Below are 18,096 nucleotides of genomic sequence, written 5' to 3'. Positions count from 1 at the left end.
CTGAGGACTTAGCAGACACCTGGCCAGTGGTGCCAGCCACTAAGGACCCAGTGCAGCAGGGCCTCCCCCTCCCTCCTCGAGCCACAGCCCCCCACTACCATGGCCTCTGGAGCCCCTCGCCCTCCCGTGAGGTCAGCCCTGTGGTGGGGATTGTAGAGCGAGTCAGGAGCGAGACGGTAAGCCACGTGTTGCCTGTCTATGTGGGGCTCCCATCCAAAGACGGGACAGTGCGAGTCACATGCCCACCCCCTGCTGTGCAAAGAGGTCCTATGGGGAGTCATGGGCTCGCATCAGAGAGCGGCGTGGTAGTGGCCCTCTGAGGGAGTTCTCACCACGCTGCTGCTGTGAGCCAGGGATCACTGAACCCATTTGAAAAGTGAAAACACCGAGGCTCCGTAATTGCCAACTCCTCGAAGCCCCCACAGTGAACACCCCATGGTGGGACATCTCCTGGCCTGGCCCTTTCCCCACACTCAGTGTTGCCCTGAGCTCCAAATGCGGTGAGATCGGGGCAGGAGGGCAGCGGTGGCAAGGCTGCCACCCGGATGGAGGCGGCCAGTGGGTGGGGTGCCTGTATAGGGGCCAGCATGATGCAGGGCACCCCATGGGTGCGCAGGGTGGATTGTTGAAGGCTCGTGAAGCCCGGCGGGGGACCCTGCAGAGTCCAGTGGCATCAGGGAGAGAGTTTCTTGCGCAGGGAGGGCGAGAGTGCTTCGGGCCGGCTGGTGCTGAGACCAGGGGTGGGTGGCAGGGCAGAGCCCATCCAGCCTCCAGGCCAGTGTTGCTTCACAAGGACAATGCCCCCAGGGTGTTAGTGTCCAAATATAGCATCCCGGCTGTCATGCTTCATCCTGAGACTCGGACACATGTCACAACCATATGTCCCCATGAGGTGGGAACCCTGGGGCCTGGGCAGGCCTGAGTGTGGTCTCGGCCCCATCACACAGCTGGGCAGCTAGACCCGGGTGTCCCCACAGGGGTCCCAGGACACCTCCCAGGGGTTGTAGTGAGCCCGTGGGGTCACATGTGCCCAGCCCACAGGGAGCACAGCTCGGCAATCTCCCAGCATTCCCTGATCCTCGGACCCTGGGACGCAATGCACGCCCTGCTCAGGCCCAGATGCAGCCAGCATAGGACAGTCTGTGACTTTGCCTGGGACGCCCACTGCATTGTAAAATTGCACTTCATCTGGCAGCCCCGGAGCCAGGGAGCTGCCCAGGCCTGTTCTCAGAGGAGGCATTGTGCCCGTCTGCCCGCCCGCTGTGGCTGCTCTGTGGGGAGCCTGGCTTGGCAGCTCCCAGGCTGTGTCTGGTGCCAGACCTGGCTGCACATGGAGCCAGGGATGGATTTAGAAAACTCTCGCTTCCTCCCAGCATCGGCAGAGGCGCCCAGATTCCTTCCTGGCCTGGGGCCACCACAGCAGGAGAAGGGGAGGGAGGCAAGGAAGCCAGGCCCAGGGAGGACCCTGAGTGGAGGAGGCCAAGCAGTCCCCAGCAGACCCCTGGACCGTTCCCCACTCTGCACTGCTGCCTCGGGGACCTCCCCATCACCTCAGCAAGCGCCCTTGTCCATAAGGAGGGATAAGAACGCCTGCCCTAGGGTCACACTCACTCAGGGAAACAGGTCTTAGTATTTTCTTAGACTTTTTTTGTTTTGTTTTGTTTCGTTTTTAAGGCAGGGTCTCCCTCTGCCGCCTGGACTGGAATGCAGTTGCGTGATCTTAGCTCACTGCAGCCTTGACTTCCTGGACTCAAGCAATCCTCCTGACTCAGCCTCCCAAGTAGCTAGGACTACGGGCACACACCACCACTCCTGGCTAACTTTTTAAATTTTGTGTGGAGATGGGGGAGACTTTCTGTATTGCCCAGACTGGTCTGGAACTCCTGGGCTCAAGTGATCCTCCCACTTTGGCCTCTCAAAGTGCTGGGGTTGCAGGTGTGAGCCACTGCACCCAGCCTCTTAGACTTTTGGATAGCAGAGGGGCCAGGCCTTTAAATGTCCTGGGGGTGTGGTGTGCTGTCCGTGGGGATGGTGGGGTCACCTGCCCCAGCTTCAGTGGGTCCCTCTTTTACATGCCTGCAGCTCACCAGATGCTCCGTGTGGCACTCTTAGCTGTCACAGGGTGTCCATCAGTCCTAGCGGACCCCAGAGCCCAGCATGCAACCACAGGCACTGCCTGGGCCTCAGCTCCATCCCAGTAATGGGAAAACCAGCTACACTTCAGGCCAGGAAAGAGGGAGACTGAAAGAGCAGATGACATGGGACAGGACAGAGCCTGAAGCCCAGACAGGCCATGAGCAAGGGGAGGTGAGGATGAGGCCACAGGTGGTCCCGTGTCTGCCTTCCCTGCTCAACATGCAGAGAGGGCTGGCCTTTTTCTCTGGCTTTATTAGCATGCTCTACAGTCACTGCAAGTGTCACAGGAGGAATTGTGGCCTCCTCCACAGCAGTGAGAACACTGGGCCCATTTTCATCTGTCTTCCTCCTGTTTCCTCGAACCCTCCCAAGATTCTTTCTTCAGTGCGTTATTCACATTGTTCCTTTTCCTGCAGGAGAGAGGCCTTTGGCCTCCTTGTTCAGCAAGGGCCCGGTCTCTGGTGAAGTGCAGTATTCAGCTGGTAACGAAGGTGTGGAATGGAATTGGCTTCCATGATTTGGCGAAGTATTTGCAAAAAACCTGTGGTGAAGCTTCTTGTTTACAGATCCAAGAGTCTTAGTGGAAACCTCAGAAACACATGCTCACGGTTGCTGTCATCCTTTTTTTTTTCTTTTTTTGATTTTGTTTTGTTTTGTTTTGTTTTGAAATGGAGTCTCGCTCTGTCTCCCAGGCTGGAGTGCAGTGGTGCAATCTCGGCTCACTGCAACCTCCACCTCCTGAGTTCAAGCGATTCTCCTGCCTCAGCCTCCTGAGTAGCTAAGATTACAGGCACACGCCACCACACCCAGCTAATTTTTGTATTTTTAGTAGAGACAGGGTTTCACCATGTTGGTAAGGCTGGTCTCGAACTCCTGACCTCGTGATCCACCTGCCTCGGCCTCCCAAAGTGCTGGGATTACAGGCATGAGCCACCATGCCCAGCCTTTTTTTAAAATTTGTTTTCTTTTTGAGACTGAATCTCACTCTGTCTCCCAGTCTGGAGTGCAGTGGTGCAATTTCGGTTCACTGCAATCTGCACCTCCCCAGTTCAAGTCATTCTCTTGCCTCAGCCTCCTGAGTAGCTGGGACCACAGGCGTGCACCACCACACCCAGCTAATTTTTGTATTTTTAATAGAGACAGGGTTTCACCATGTTGGCCAGACTGGTCTCGAACTCCTGACCTCAGGTGATCCACCCGCCTCAGCCTCCCACAGCGCTGGGATTACAGGCGGAACCACCATGCCTGGCCAGATGCTGTAATTCTTTGGAGAGGAATGGAGTTGGCATTTCCCCTTGTGCTCTTGGGAAAATGGCTTTGCTAAGATGTCAGAAGTCCCTGTTAATTCAACTTAAATAGATAAACCATAGTCAGAACCTGGGGAAAATTCCTGTTTAACATATTCATTTGCATGCAATGATGACACTTATTTCAAAGCATTCCTGTCTCCGCAGTGCGGTAGGTCAAATGTGTAGGCATCCCTGGGCCGGTACAGGTACATAGGACTTGTAACGCTTGGCTCTTTTCCTAGTTTGACTGTACTCTCTGACCAGTCTGATTTAGGAAGGGTTTGATAGGACAATAACTGCCTTTCCTGGCGTGTGCTGCAAGTCCCAGGGGTATGGGAGCAGCCACTCACCCAGTAGGAGTTCCAGGTGTGCACAGCTGGCTCAGAGCCTGCTGGCCCAGCCCACGTTTCCCGGGCCAGCGACAGTGTGCTGAAGTGTTTTTCATCAAACAGTTAACAAGACTTCCTTATACATTTCCCCGGTGTCAAGAAAAACAAAAGGTGCCCAGTTCTCTGCTGCCTCCAGCAGTGCTGGGCAGAAGTGACAGGAAGCCAGGCCCTACTCACACACACAGACGTAGATGGGAAGCTACAGCACGTGGGCTTTCATATCCCCAGGGCCTGGGCTGAGGCCTCTTAAAGACAAGCCGGCCCCGCGCTTGCCCACGCCTGACGCACGCCAGGCCACAGCGTGGCTCTCTGTCCACAGAGGAAGTGGCGCAGTAAGTGGCTAGCCCCTCCCTGCTTTGGAAAGGTCCCGCTATTCACGGAATCTTGGGTGGGAGCCCTGACACCAAAGGCAGAAACCACAAGGGAGAAGCCAGCCCCGGCCGCCTAAATGCAAAATAAGCCTGTTGCTGGATGCCATGAAAATGGCCCCACGTTCCAGTCCTAAATGGGATGCATCCTATTGTTTTGAGAGAGAGGTTTTTTTTTCTTTGAGACAGGGTCACAAGTGCAGTGGCGCGATCTCGGCTCACTGCAACCTCCGCCTCCCGGGTTCAAGCAATTCTCCTGCCTCAGCCTTCCGAGTAGCTGGGACTGTAGGCACACGCCTCCACACCCGGCTAATTTTTTGTATTTTAGTAGAGACGGGGTTTCACCGTGTTGCCCAGGCTGGTCGCAAACTCCTGACCTCAGGTGACCCTCCTGCCTCAGCCTCCCAAAGTACTGGGATTACAGGCGTGAGCCACCGCGCCCGGCCGAGAGAGAGATTTTTATCACATTAAGAAAATAGTCTCTTTCTGTGTTTCCAAGGTTATGGCTTTTTTTAAAAAATCAGAAACGAATGTTGAGTTTTCTCAAATGCCTTCTCAATGTGTACGAAAATGATGGTGTGTTTTTTTCCCATGGTATATTAAAGTGTGATTTTGTAGTAACAGGTTTAAAGCATTCCTGAGATTAGCCCTCCTTTAAATAAAATATGCTATATGGCTAGATGAAATTTGTTAGCGTTGGATAGAGGAGTTGAATACATAGGTGGAAGTGAAGGGCATCTGTTCTGTCCATGTGCGCATGCACTGAGACACATGTCATGCCATCTTAAGAGGCGTGGGATTAGGGTTTCTTTTATTTATTTATTTATTTATTTTTGAGATGAAGTCTCGCTATGTTGCCCAGGCTGGAGTGCAGTGGCGCGATCTCGGCTCACTGCAAGCTCCGCCTCCCGGGTTCCCGCCATTCTCCTGCCTCAGCCTCCCGAATAGCTGGGACTACAGGCGCCCGCCACCTCACCCGGCTAGTTTTTTTTGTATTTTTTAGTAGAGACGGGGTTTCACCGTGTTAGCCAGGATGGTCTCGATCTCCTGACCTCGTGATCCACCCGTCTCGGCCTCCCAAAGTGCTGGGATTACAGGCTTGAGCCACCGCGCCCGGCTGGGATCAGGGTTTCTTAACTTTTTTAAATGAACTGGGAAGCTCCACATCTTTTTCTTTCACATTAAGAATTTGCAGTGGCTCATGCCTCTCACTCCTGTAATCCCAGCACTTTGGGAGGCTGAGGTGGGATCACTTGAGTCCAAGAGTTTGAGACCAGCCAGAGCAACATAGTGAGACCCTATCTCAATTAAAAAGAAAAAAAAAAAAGAATTTGAAAGAACTGCGTGGGATCTAGGGCCTTTTGAGACAGCAATTCTTTAATAACATTTTCCATTTTTCTTCTTGGAATTCCTCCTTTTTAAGTCAATATTTGATAGTTTATAATTTCCCAAAAAGTATCCCAATTCACAGAGGATTTTCCAATTTTTAACAAACTATTTTTACACATTAATCTCTTATAACTTTTCTTTTCTTTTTTTTTTATTTTTTTATTTGTTTGTTTGTTTTTTTAGGACAGTGTCTGACTCTGTTGCCCAGGCTGGAGTGCAGTGGCACGATCTCGACTCACTGCAACCTCTGGCTCCTGGCTTCAAGGGATTCTTGTGCCTCAGCCACCCAAGTAACTGGGACTACAGGTGTGTGCCAGCACGCCTGGCTAATTTTGGTATTTTCAGCAGAGATGGGGTTTCACCATGCTGCCCCGGCTGGTCTTGAACTCCTGACCTCAAGTGATCTGCCCACCTTGGCCCCACCAAGTGCTGGGATTACAGGCGTGAGCCACTACATCTGGCCAATATTAGCTTTTAATAATTATTGATGGACAAATTATTTGCCATTTGGAGAGATTTATTCTTTTTAAAAAATATCTTGCTTTGGATACTTATTTTGTTTATTTTCATGTATTTTTGTTTAATAAGAAGATAATTTACAACTGTTAATTTTTCTCAGAATCCACTTTTGCCCCATTCCATTCATTTGTACACATAGTATTTTGCCATTCTTGTTTCTTAATATTTTGTAATTGAATTTTTAACTTCTCGCATGACTTCAAAATTATGTGAATGATCTTTCAAGAATTCCGTTTTTTTAAATATATCCTTTTTTAAAACTAATTTTTAGTTTTCAATATTGTAGCCTAAGAATATTGACTTACGATTTATTCTCTGGGGATGTGATGAGTCTCTTTTTGCTGCCTAATACGGACCCAGGGGCCTTTGAAAAGCTGGCTGAGTCTCTGTAGAATGGAACCTTTATCAGTCACTGCATCAGTTTATTAACATTATTTTTCATAATCATTTTATGATACTGTTTATCTACCTAGCCTTGGGAGGTGTGTTTAAGTCCCCCACGTTCTTGCGTTCCTGGCAGCTGCGGCCGTCTGTGCACTGCGGCGTGGTGCTGAGACTGTTCTAGGTGGAGTATCCCTGACAGCCCCATGGATCTGCACCCCTGCTCACCTTCTGTCTGCGTCTCCTGGGCACAGCCCTCTCTCGCTGTCTTCCTTTAGCCTTTGTTTCACTTTGCCTTGGAGGTGGCCGCTGTGAGCAGAGTAAGTGGGATTTTGGCTCTCACCCTCCCTGCCCTGGTGGTATCTGCAGTCTGGTTGTTGAGACCAACAGTGATTCAATAATCACATGAATCCATGGACAGGCACAAAGTAACGCACATCTAGGAAGGAAAACCCCACTTTGCTGGGGGAGCCAAATATGATTGAAGCATCCAGAAAGGCCTCTTTGAGGACATGACATTTAAGTGAAGGGTGAGCCTAGGGTGGCCCTGTGAAGATGAGGCTAAGAACTTTCCAGGTAAAAGGAACAGCACGTGCAAAGGCCCTGAGGCAGAATGCTGGCCACTGTGGCCAGAATGTGGCTAGCAAGAGGGAGGGGACCCAGGTGAGCGGGGAGTGTGGCTAGAATGTGGCCAGCAGGAGGGAGGGGTCCCAGTTGAGCAACCCACACAGAGGCTTCTGAATCCGGGACAGGTGCAATGGTGAGCCCTGAAGGCGTGAAGCAGGGGTGGGAAGGTGTGGACGGTGGGTTGGGGCAGGTGCCAGGGTGTGGGATGTGGCCTGGAGAGCCCGTTGTGGCTAAGCCCAGCATGCAGAGTGGAGGGCAGTGGAGGGGTTTGATGGCTGCCCCTGACTAAACTGGAGGAGGCAGAAGAAGGGGTGCATAGATGCCAGGCCCCCACAAACTCACTGCAGAAAGGTGGAAGCTGCTATGTGAGTTGTAATAACCCATCCACCAGGACAAGTCACTTCTGCCCCATCCTGGGCGCAGTGATGGGGCCTCAGGAGGGGAGGGCACCCTTGAGGGAAGGGGAGCCGCGATAACTCAGGGGATAGGCAATCACACGTGTTCACAACCAGAAGTGAACGGCCCAGGCTTCAGGTGGAGGAGGGAGAATGGGGAGCTCACAGGTGCAGCCCAAGGCGAAGAGAGGAGGAGCGCTTTGCGGGGGATGCCTCTCCTCCCGGGGCTAGAAAGGGCAGGGGGCTTCAGTCAGTGAGGATGCCCCACTGCCACCCGGAGCAAGGCTGGAGTGAGGATGAGGAGGGGCCTGGAGCAAGGACGAGGTGGAAGAGGGAGGGATCGGGAGAAGGAGGAGGTGCTGGGAGGAAGAAGAAGGGGCTGGGAGGAGGAGGGAGGGGCCAGGAGGAGAGAGGGATCAGGAGGAAGAGGAGGGGCCAGAAGGAAAGGGAGATGGAATAAGCAACAGGAGGACCAGGAGGATGCAGAGGTTTCTGCAGAGGGGGTGGCGGGGGGAACAGAGCAAGGAGGAAAGTGGGGTCCTGCCCCCAGGGCCCACCCTGCACCCCCACTCACCCTCCCACAGGGCCCCTTCCTGCCTCAGAGTTGGGTCCCGCAGGGCCCCCAATTCCACACAGGAGGCCACTGAGACTGGAGAGGCCCAATGTCCTGTCCCCACTGCCTGTCTGCACTGCACGCCTGCCCCATGAGCCACTGTCACCAGAGAGTCCCAGCCCCACCTGCATATCAGAGCCATCTGGTGGGAAGACCCAGACTGCCCGAGACATCAGGTGCGGTGGCTGCACGTGCAGTGATGTCAAATCTAGTTTCCTGTGAGCCTTCCTGCCAAAATGAGCTGTTAAATGTAATTATAAAAAGTGTGTATGCTCAAGGTGGAAAACCCAGAAAATCCAAACAAGTTGAGAGAAAAGTCCTTTGTGTTATCACCATTCTGGTGGGGATCACTCCTGTAACGTTCTGGTGTGTCTCCTGCCCGTGTGGACCATTTTACCCCAGTCCAGGCTGTTTGTGGTATCTGGTCTAACCTGCTGCTGCTTTTTAAAACTATTTATTTATTTAGCAGAGAGACTGGGTCTCACTATGTTGCCCAGGCTGGTCTTGAACTCCTGGCCTCAAGCGATCCTCCTGCCTCAGCCTCCCAAAGTGCTCAGATCACAGGCATGAGAGCTGTTCTTTTGCCCAGCTTTAGAACATAAATATTTTTCTACATCTTAAAATTTTCTTCCTAAATATAATTTTAACAGCTACATAACAGAGCCGCTCATAAATAATTTCTGTGACCACTGTCCTGTTGTTTGCTGTTTTTCATAATTATAAATCTGCAGTGGACACCTTATTAGATCACTGTTATCTATATTTCACATTATTAATTTAGGATAAACCCCAGTAATGGAATTATGGGGTCAAGAGGCATCTATGAGTTTGACATTATTGATACATATTGCCACATTGTATTTCAGAAAAATTGTACCAGTTTATCTTCCGTGAGGAATGCTGTGAGTGCTTGCCTCAGTGTCCTACACCTTCACTAGCATTCAGCATTCTTTTCTTTCTTTTGAGACAGGGTCTCACTCTGTTGCCCAGGCTGGAGTGCAGTGGCAGGAACGCAGCTCACTGCAGCCTCAATCTCCCACCTCCCTGGGCTCGTGTGATCCTCTGACCTAAGCCTCCCAACTAGCTGGGACTATAGGTGCACGCCATCACTGGCAAATTTTTGTATTTTTTTGTAGAGACAAGGTCTCACTGTGTTGCCCAGGCTGGTCTTAAACTCCTAGGCTCAAGCAATCCTCTGGCCTAGGCCTCCCACCGTGCTGGGGTTTCACGTGTGAGCCCCCGCGCCCAGTCTAGCATTCTCATCTGTAAGAGAAGTGCCATCTGGATGTGTGGTCTTTCATTTCACATGCCTGGTAGTCATTTGTATTTCTAGAAGAAACAGTGATTTAAATGCCTCATGGGGATTCCGCTCTGTGTTTTGTAGCCACCCATACACCACCCTATCTGAATCCCTACCCCATGTCTGCCTGGCATTGGGACAGGCTCCCCGAGCCAGCCTCAAGTGGCTCACCCACGCTGGCTGTCAGGATACATGGGGTGGCACCTCCCGCCCCAGCAGGTAATGAAAGCTGCTGGAAGCCACCAGGCTGAATCTTCCAGGGTAGAGGGAGGCAAATGCTGATGCAGATACAGTGAACTGAGGCTGGGTGTGGTGGCTCATGCCTGTAATCCCAGCACCTTGGGAGGCCAAGGCGGACAGGTCGCTTGAGCCCAGGAATTTGAGATCAGCGTGGCCAACATGGTGAAACCCTGTCTGTACTAAATAAATAAATAAATAAATAAATAAAAGTTTGCCAGGTGTGGTGGTGCACGCCTGTAATCCCAGCTATTCTGGAGGGTAAGGCAAGAGGATCACCTGAACCCGGGAGGCAGAGTTTGCAGTGAGCCAAGATCATGCCACACTGCACTCCAGCCCAAGCAACAAAGCAAAACCCTGTCTAAAATAAATAAATAAATTGTAAAAAGTGAATTTAAAGCCAAAAGTGGTTTCCCCTCCGATTTTCTGATGATTTAGACACACATTGCCTGGTCACCTTTTGCTTAAGTATAAACTCAAAAAGGACGAGAAATGTATACTTCATGAGCCAATCAAGTGAGGACCTGTCTCTTCATCTTAATAGGAGACTAAGGCTTGAACAGGCAAATGAGGTCTCCAGGATCACTCTGGGTAAGAGGTGGAGCTGGGATTTGAACCCAGGTCTGTGGGTGACAGGGCCCAGGCTCTGATATTTCATATTAGGGCCAGCCAGGGGTAGCTGGGGGACAACTGCAACCTCAGGGTGTCCCCAGAGTAGACGACTCACCTGTGAGCATCAGCGATGACACTTTCTTACCAGCAAGTGAACCACCATGAACTGCGGTGCCGGGCCTTGACTTGGGACCCAGATATGCTGGAAACTCCCGCCATAGGATTCAGGAACATTCCGAGCAACATTTGCTTTGAGCCCCAGAATAGAAAGTCCTAGCCAAAAAAGGATAATTGCTCAGTGACATGAGAACTGAAACTTTGGGGAGTTCGAGTCAGGGTGTATTTTTCATGACTATTTTGGGTCCTTCAGTCAGTTCTATGTTCTGTTGGGCAGAAGAATGTCTGTACTCCGAGGGGAATTTTTTTTTATCACATCCTCACTGACGGAGCTCACAACATTTATTGAAGGTTTCAGCTGTCACTTCTGTATAAATAAACAGGATGAAGTGGGCAGCCGACAGCACATTAGAGATATTTTTAGACGTGGGTGGCGCTGCAATCCAGAAGGCTAACGTATCAAGGAGAGAGTGCCTGGTCCCAGAATAGCCCACCCACACACGGCCCTATCTGCCTCAGCGTGGCCTCAGTGTGGGTTCTGTGGTGGCGTGGCTTCCTGCATCCGCTCCTTCCTGTTCTGTTTGGCCAGTGCAGAGATGGCAATAGCTCCTCCGAAAAATGCCACAGCTCCGCGCCTCAGAGGACGGGGGGCAGTGTTCAGGATCATGTATCACTGATCTGCAGAACACCAAAACCTAAACTGCCTGTGGGTTTGGAGGGTCTGAGATACGGGACAGGATCATCATTCAAAGCAGCATTCACTGGGCAGATGCAGTGACTCACGCCTGTAATCCCAGCAGTTTGGGAGGCCAAGGCAGGTGGATCACCTGAGGTCAGGAGTTCGAGACCAGCCTGGCCAACATAGTGAAACCCCGTCTCTACTAAATATACAAAAATTAGCCAGGTGTGGTGGACCGTGTCTGTAGTCCCAGCTACTCTAGAGGCTGAGGCAGGAGAATCGCTTGAACCAGGGAGGCGGAGGTTGCAGTGAGCTGAGATTACACCATTGCACTCCAGCCTAGATGAGAGAGTGAGACTTGGTCAAAAAAAAAGAGGCAGCATTCTCACTGTTTAGCCCTGTAGCTGAGAAGCCTAGACTTGGTTTTCAGCAACAATAACACGTCTAACATTTACCGTGGACCAGCCACATAACATGTACTCATTCGTTTTTTTCCCCACGATGAGACACAGACTGTCACAACTTCCTGCGGCTTTTTCCACTTCTGTTTTCTTCTTGAAACATGAGTCCTTGCTCACCTGGAAAGACCACATACCCCAGTGCCCACAGGCAGGGCACACCCTCTGCTGCCTGTCCCTCCTCATGCCTCATCTACTAGGCCTCTTGCATGGGCTGCGGGAGGCGCTGTGCACTCAGGGCAGTGATCTAGAGGGCGGCCAGGGAGGAAAAACAGTGACCGTATGATAGGGGCTGGGGTAGAGGGCGCTGGGATGCTGGAGAGGCCCCTACTTTTTCTGTATAGCCTCTTAAAGCCCCCGAGGGTCTCCTCACATTTGATTTTTGACCTCTGATCCATTTACTCACTTTCTAGATTAAGTATAAGGAAAAGTATCCTTCTATTATCTTCATTTTCACTGTTTTTGGAGCCCGTCATCTATTCACATGGATCTCAAATTCTTTCTTATGACTGAAGAACTTTCTTTGACATTTCTTGTAGCACAGGTCTGCTGGCAATGAATTCTGTCAGCTTCTTTTTTCTCAAAAGGTTCTTATATCAACCTCTTATTTTTTTGTTTTTTGGGTTTTTTTTTTTTTTTTGGTTTTCTTCAAGACAGAGTCTTGCTCTGTCACCCAGGCTGGAGTGTAATGGCCTGATCTCAACTCACTGCAACCTCCGCCTCCCAGGTTCAAGTAATTCTCCTGCCTCAGCCTTCTGAGTAGCTGGGATTACAGGTGTCCGCCACCACACCCAGCTGATTTTTGTATTTTTAGTAGAGGCGAGGTTTCACCATGTTAGCCAGGCTGGTCTCTAACTCCTGACCTCAAGTGATCCGCTTGCCTCGGCCTCCCAAAGTGCTGGAATTACAGGTGTGAGCCAATGTGCCCAGCCTCAACCTCATTTTCAAAAGGTATTTTTTTCTAGGTATAGAATTCCTAGAATATAGAAAATTCCTAGGTGTAGAAAACATTCTAAGAATGTGTTTCCCCTCCCCCCAACCCCTAATACTTTCAAGATGTTGCCCATTGTCTTCCCGCATGACAAGCCTCTGATAAGAAATTAAGAAATCTGCTACAACTCACTGTTCTTCTGTATGCCTTTTTTCCTCTGACTTCAAGATTTCTTCCTTTTTCTTTGGTGTTCATTAGTTGGACTTTGATGTGCCTATGTGGTTGTTTGCTATTGTAGCTGCTTTGTTTTCTGTCCTGTTTTAGATTCTCCAGGCTTCTTGGATCTGCAATTTTATGTCTTTCATCATTTTTTTAAAAGCGTCAGCCATTACCTCTTCAAATATTTCTTCTCCATTCCCTCTCCTCCTTCTGGGACTCCCACATTATGAGTTGAAGTTGATGTCATTTACAGGATTGTCATGTTACACAGGTCCTGGATGCTCTAGTCTTCCCCCACTTTTTTTTTCTCTTTGTGTTTCAGTTTGGTTAATTTCTACTGACATATCTTCAATTTCTCTCTTTCCTCAGTTTTCTTGTCTGCTGATGGGCCCATTGAAGGAATTCTCTCTGATGCCATGTCTTTTTATTTCTAGCAACTGTCTTTGACTTTGAGTTTCCACTTCTCTGCTTAAATTCTCCATCTGTTCATGCATATTGTCTACCCTTTCCACTAGACCCATTATCACTAGCCATTCTAACATACCTGTCTGACATCTAGGTCATCTCTGAGTCTAATTCCATTCATTGTTTTGCCTCTTGGCAATGGACTGGTTGTTTTTGTTACTTCTGAACAAAAATATATATATAATTTTTATTGAATACTGAACATGCATGTATAGAACAGAGGTGACTACAGTCAATAGTATTTACAGGTGGAAATGGGTAAGCCTCTTCTGTCAGACTGTTAGTGTGGGATTTGAGTCAATCTTGTTAGGAATTGAACTGGGTTTGGGATTCGTCGTTGTTATGGTTATCTTCAATGTACCATAGGCCTCAAGTACCTCTAGCAATGAGCTGCCATTGCCTTGTGCCCAGGGTTGGGACTAGGGCACTGGAGGAGATTTCTCAGTGTGGTGCTTTCAGCTTTGCTTTCAGCTTTCTCTTGCCTGCCTGTGCTGCAGCGTGGATCTCGCCCCACTTTCTCTTGGCAGTAGACAGGTACTGCTTGTTATTCTACACCAAGGTTATGTTCAAAGGCTCGGGGAGGGTTCTCTGTGTCCTGATCCAGCCTCAGTTTAGACAGGCCCTTCCCTGTGCCTTTTGCCTCAGAATTCCTACCCCTTTTTCCTGTGGCAGACAAACTCTGCTGGGGTCTTGGGTGCGACTGTCCTGTCCCTTCCCCAGCGAGAAGAGATCACTGTTTTTTGTTGTTGTTGTTTTGAGACAGAGTCTTAGTCTTGCTCTGTCACCCAGGCTCAAGTGCCGTGACGTGATCTCAGCTCACTGCAACCTCCACCTCCTGGGTTCAAGCGATTCTCTTGCCTCAGTCTCCTGAGTAGCTGGGATTACAGGCACCCACCACTGCACCCAGCTAATTTTTGTATTTTTAGTACAGACAGGGTTTCACCATCTTGGCCAGGCTGGTCTCAAACTCCTGACCTTGTGATCCACTAGGCTCGGCCTCCCAAAGTGCTGGGATTACAGGCATAAGCCACCATGCCCAGCCAAGGCCTCTGTTTTGTATGGTGCAGGATCCTAGGCCAGGATAGTTTCCTGGTGCCCTTCCAAAGAAAAAGAGTTCCTTCCTGTCCTTCCACCAGCCATGGTGTGTCTTTGCCTGTGCCCTGGGGGTGACAGGCTGTGCTGTTCCTCCCTCAGCAGCCTAAGACATCTGCTTCCCAGGAGAGAAGCGTCTGGGATGGTGGAAAGGGCTTTGAGCCTGTTCCTACCCTGGCTGCAGCCCTGTGGCACAACTGCCACGGCAAGCCTGGCATCACACTGGCATCGTGGATACGGACGTGAAGGGGACTTGACAACTGCCCTAGAGGCACTCAGGCTGCCCCTATGGGGCAAGGGCTCATTCAAGGCTTACTGGCTTATGGATGCCCACTGTGGCCTCAACCCCCAGTGAGTGCGACTTGGACCCAGACAAGGAAGTGTTCAAGCTGTGGCCAGATTTGGCCACCAAGGGCGAGGGACAGTGGTGAGGTGTGAGACCTGTGCAGTCACACCCTGGCCCTCTCACCCGGAAGCCCTCCAGCCTTCCCAAACCTCTGTTTCCCTGTCTATAAAACGATGGGTAATAGCGGTCTCCAAGCGTGAGCAAGATCACACACAGGCCCTGCTGAGCCTGTGCCTATCATGCAGGGGCACCCAGTGGATCTTCATGATAACAGCAGTTATCATGGAATGGTGACAACAGTGAATGCCACCAAGACCCCTCAGGCAGTCAGTCCCTGAGAACAGGCTCTGAGCCCCATGCAATACCAGAGGTGCTTTTCTTCCTGAGTCTCAGGGCTGTTCTGTGAAGCAGGAGGTTGAGGGTTGGGGGAAATGCAGGGTTGGAGGCAGAAGGATCCGGTGTGGTCTGGGTTCTACCCATGGCCAGTGCAGTCTCAGAGCCTCAGTTTCCTCTGCTGGAAGAGGCACTTGGCACCCACGTCCTGGGTTGGAAGATGACACGGAAGAGCCCTGATGGCTGGATCCACTTGGGTTTTGTCCACTTCATTTCAAAGGGCAGCCTGTGGCCTACAAACCCCTGTCTATGGAAAAAGTTGTTCAGAAACAGATGGCATTTGCTCTCCCCAGAGAACCCTGGGGGAGCAGAGTCCTGAGAGCACCTAAGGGGCAGGGTGGGAATGAGCTCATCTGCTGCGACTTCGAGGGTTAGATTTCCTGGAGCAGAGGGGACTCCGTGATGGCTGCTCTCCAAGCCAAGCCCAAGGAGCACCCCAATGGCACACCCTCTGCCCGTGCTGCCCAGGCCCGTAGCTCAGCACAGCCACCTCCACTCCTTTCCCTCTAGCCTGGTGGCAGCCATACCTGTGGGCAAAGGCACCTGCAGCCATGGCAGGATAGGGTCAGGGGCCCTGTGGTGAAGTCCACACACACAGTCACACACACAGAATAACACAGTCACACCCGCACAGTCACACACACAGAATAACACAGTCACACCTGCACACACAGGTTCACACACAGAATAACACAGTTACACCCACACACAGGTACACAGAATAACACAGTCACACCACATACAAATAACAACAGTTACATGTACGGGGACACACACAGAGGATAACACAGTCACAAACCCACAGAAAATAACAAGTTACACTCACAGGGACACACACACACACAGAATAACACAGTCACACACACAGAATAGCACAGTAACAGTTACACAGAATAAGTGTTACACAGTCACACACAGAATAACACACACAATCACACACAGAGAATAACACAGTCACAGTCACACAGAATAACAGTGTTGCACAGTCACACATAGAATGTCTCACACACACACAGAATAACAGTCACACACAGAGAATAACAGTCACACCCACAGTCACACACAGGATAACACAGTTATATATACATATAGTCACACAATAACACACAGAATTACAGTCACATGCAGAGAATAACAGTTACACACAGTCACACAGAACACAGTCACACAGTTACACACAGAATAACAGTCACACAGAATAGCACGGCTATTCACACACAGTCACACACAGGGAATAACAGTCACAGAATAACAGTAACACACAGTCACACACAGAAAATAGTCACACACAGTCACACAGAAAATAACAGTCACACACAATGTCACACAGTCACAAAGAGAATAACAGTCACACACAGTCACACACAGAATAACGCAGCTACACACAATCACAGAGAATAACAGTCACACGCAGATAATAACAGTTACACAGTCACATAGTCACAGAGAATAACAGTAACACAGTCACACAGAAAATAGTCACACACATAGAGTCACATATAGAATATAACAGTCACACAGAGACAGTGTCACACAGAGTCACAAATAGAATAACAGTCACACACAGTCATACACAGAATAATACAGTTACACAGTCACAGAGAATAAGTCACACAGTCACACACAGAATAACAGTCACACACAGAGAATAGTCACACACAGAATAACAGTCACACAGAATAACACCGTCACACAGTGAATAACAGTCACACACAGTCACACAGAATAACACTGTCACACAGTGAATAACTGTCACACACACAGTCACACAGAATAACACTGTCACAAAGTGAATAACAGTCATACAGTCACACAGAGAATAACACTGTCATACAGTGAATAACAGTCACACAGTCACACACAGAGAATAACAGTTACACATAGTCACACACAGTCACACACAAAGAATAACGATTACAGTCACATACAGAATAACAGTCACACACAGACGCAACACCAGCCTGTGACCTTGCCCGGGGTGGCAGAAGGAGCTGGTGGCGGAGGATTTGGTGGCCGAGGTGCAGGCCTCATTGGCCACCCACCCTGGGTCATCCTTCCGGTGCAGACAGAGCTGTGAGAGGCCCCACAGCCACGCCAGGGCTTCCTGCACCACGGGCCGCCATGCAGGTTGCCTGGGAGTCCCCCTGGAGCCATTGGGGCCCTGCCCTCCTGGATCCAGGGCCACTGCCTCAGTGCCAGGGCTTTTCCAAGCCAAGCTCCAGGGCCGCGTGAGGGGCCACAGTGCAGCGCCCCTGGCTGGGGTCCCGCGTTGGTTCCCCTGCCTGCCCAGGGTCTCACCACCTCCTCTTCCATCCACAGGAGCTACAGGGAGCTGGCTGACTGCACCTGGCACATGGCGGAGAAGCTAGGCTGCTTCTGGCCCAACGCAGAGGTGGACAGGTTCTTCCTGGCAGTGCACGGGCACTACTTCAGGGCCTGCCCCATCTCAGGCAGGGCCGTGCGGGACCCGCCTGGCAGCGTCCTCTATCCCTTCATCGTGGTCCCTATCACGGTGACCCTGCTGGTGACGGCACTGGTGGTCTGGCAGAGCAAGCACACAGAGGGCATCGTGTAGGCAGGGCCCAGGCTGCCGTGCACCCAGGCTGCAGGGTGAGGCCAGGCAGGCCTGGGTGGGGGCAGCTTCTGGAGCCTTGGGACAGAGCAGGCCCGCAATACCCCCCCTTCTTCCAACCAAGAAGAGCTCACAGGAGTCCAAAGTAGTCGAGGCTCTGGCATTAACCTGGAAGCCCCCCCTGGCTGGAGGCCACCTCCACCCTAGGAAGGGGGCAGGGACGTGACTCCAACTTACCTCTGGAAAGGGTCCCAGCCCAGGCTGCTTACCCCATAGCCACATTTGTGGATGAGTGGTTTGTGATTAAAAGGATGTTCTTGAACTTGGAAAGAGTCATTACCTCTGAGTACCCATCACTGGGAGAAGGGTGGAAACCCAGGCCCTGTGGACTCTCTTTTCTCTGACAGGAGGAATCAGGGGCCTTTGCTCGGGGGTGACATTGGAGCCAGTGCTGAGTGCACTGAGGTGCTCCTGGGGATTCTGGGGCCCTTGCTGCCCCCGGCGACACAGAATAATACAGTCACACCCACACACACAGTCACACACACAGAGTAACAGTCACACCCGCA

At 50.9% G+C, this 18,096-nt stretch overlaps 1 protein-coding gene across 1 annotated transcript in view; it reads left to right on the top strand.

Annotated features, from left to right (window-relative positions):
• LOC113223392 (receptor activity-modifying protein 1-like) overlaps positions 1–17,857 on the top strand; it is a 35,948-nt gene extending 18,091 nt beyond the window's left edge. The window contains exon 2 of the mRNA XM_026452854.1: positions 17,275–17,857. Within this exon, the coding sequence (XP_026308639.1) occupies positions 17,275–17,530 (256 nt within the window). The 3' untranslated portion in view covers positions 17,531–17,857. The remainder of the gene's footprint in view (positions 1–17,274) is intronic.
• The last annotated feature ends 239 nt before the right edge of the window (positions 17,858–18,096 follow it).

This window comes from Piliocolobus tephrosceles, unplaced genomic scaffold, assembly GCF_002776525.5.
Source record: "Piliocolobus tephrosceles isolate RC106 unplaced genomic scaffold, ASM277652v3 unscaffolded_41186, whole genome shotgun sequence".
NCBI lineage: Eukaryota > Metazoa > Chordata > Mammalia > Primates > Cercopithecidae > Piliocolobus > Piliocolobus tephrosceles.
Note: the sequence above shows the minus strand (reverse complement) of the source record. Positions and strands in the feature narration are given on the sequence as shown.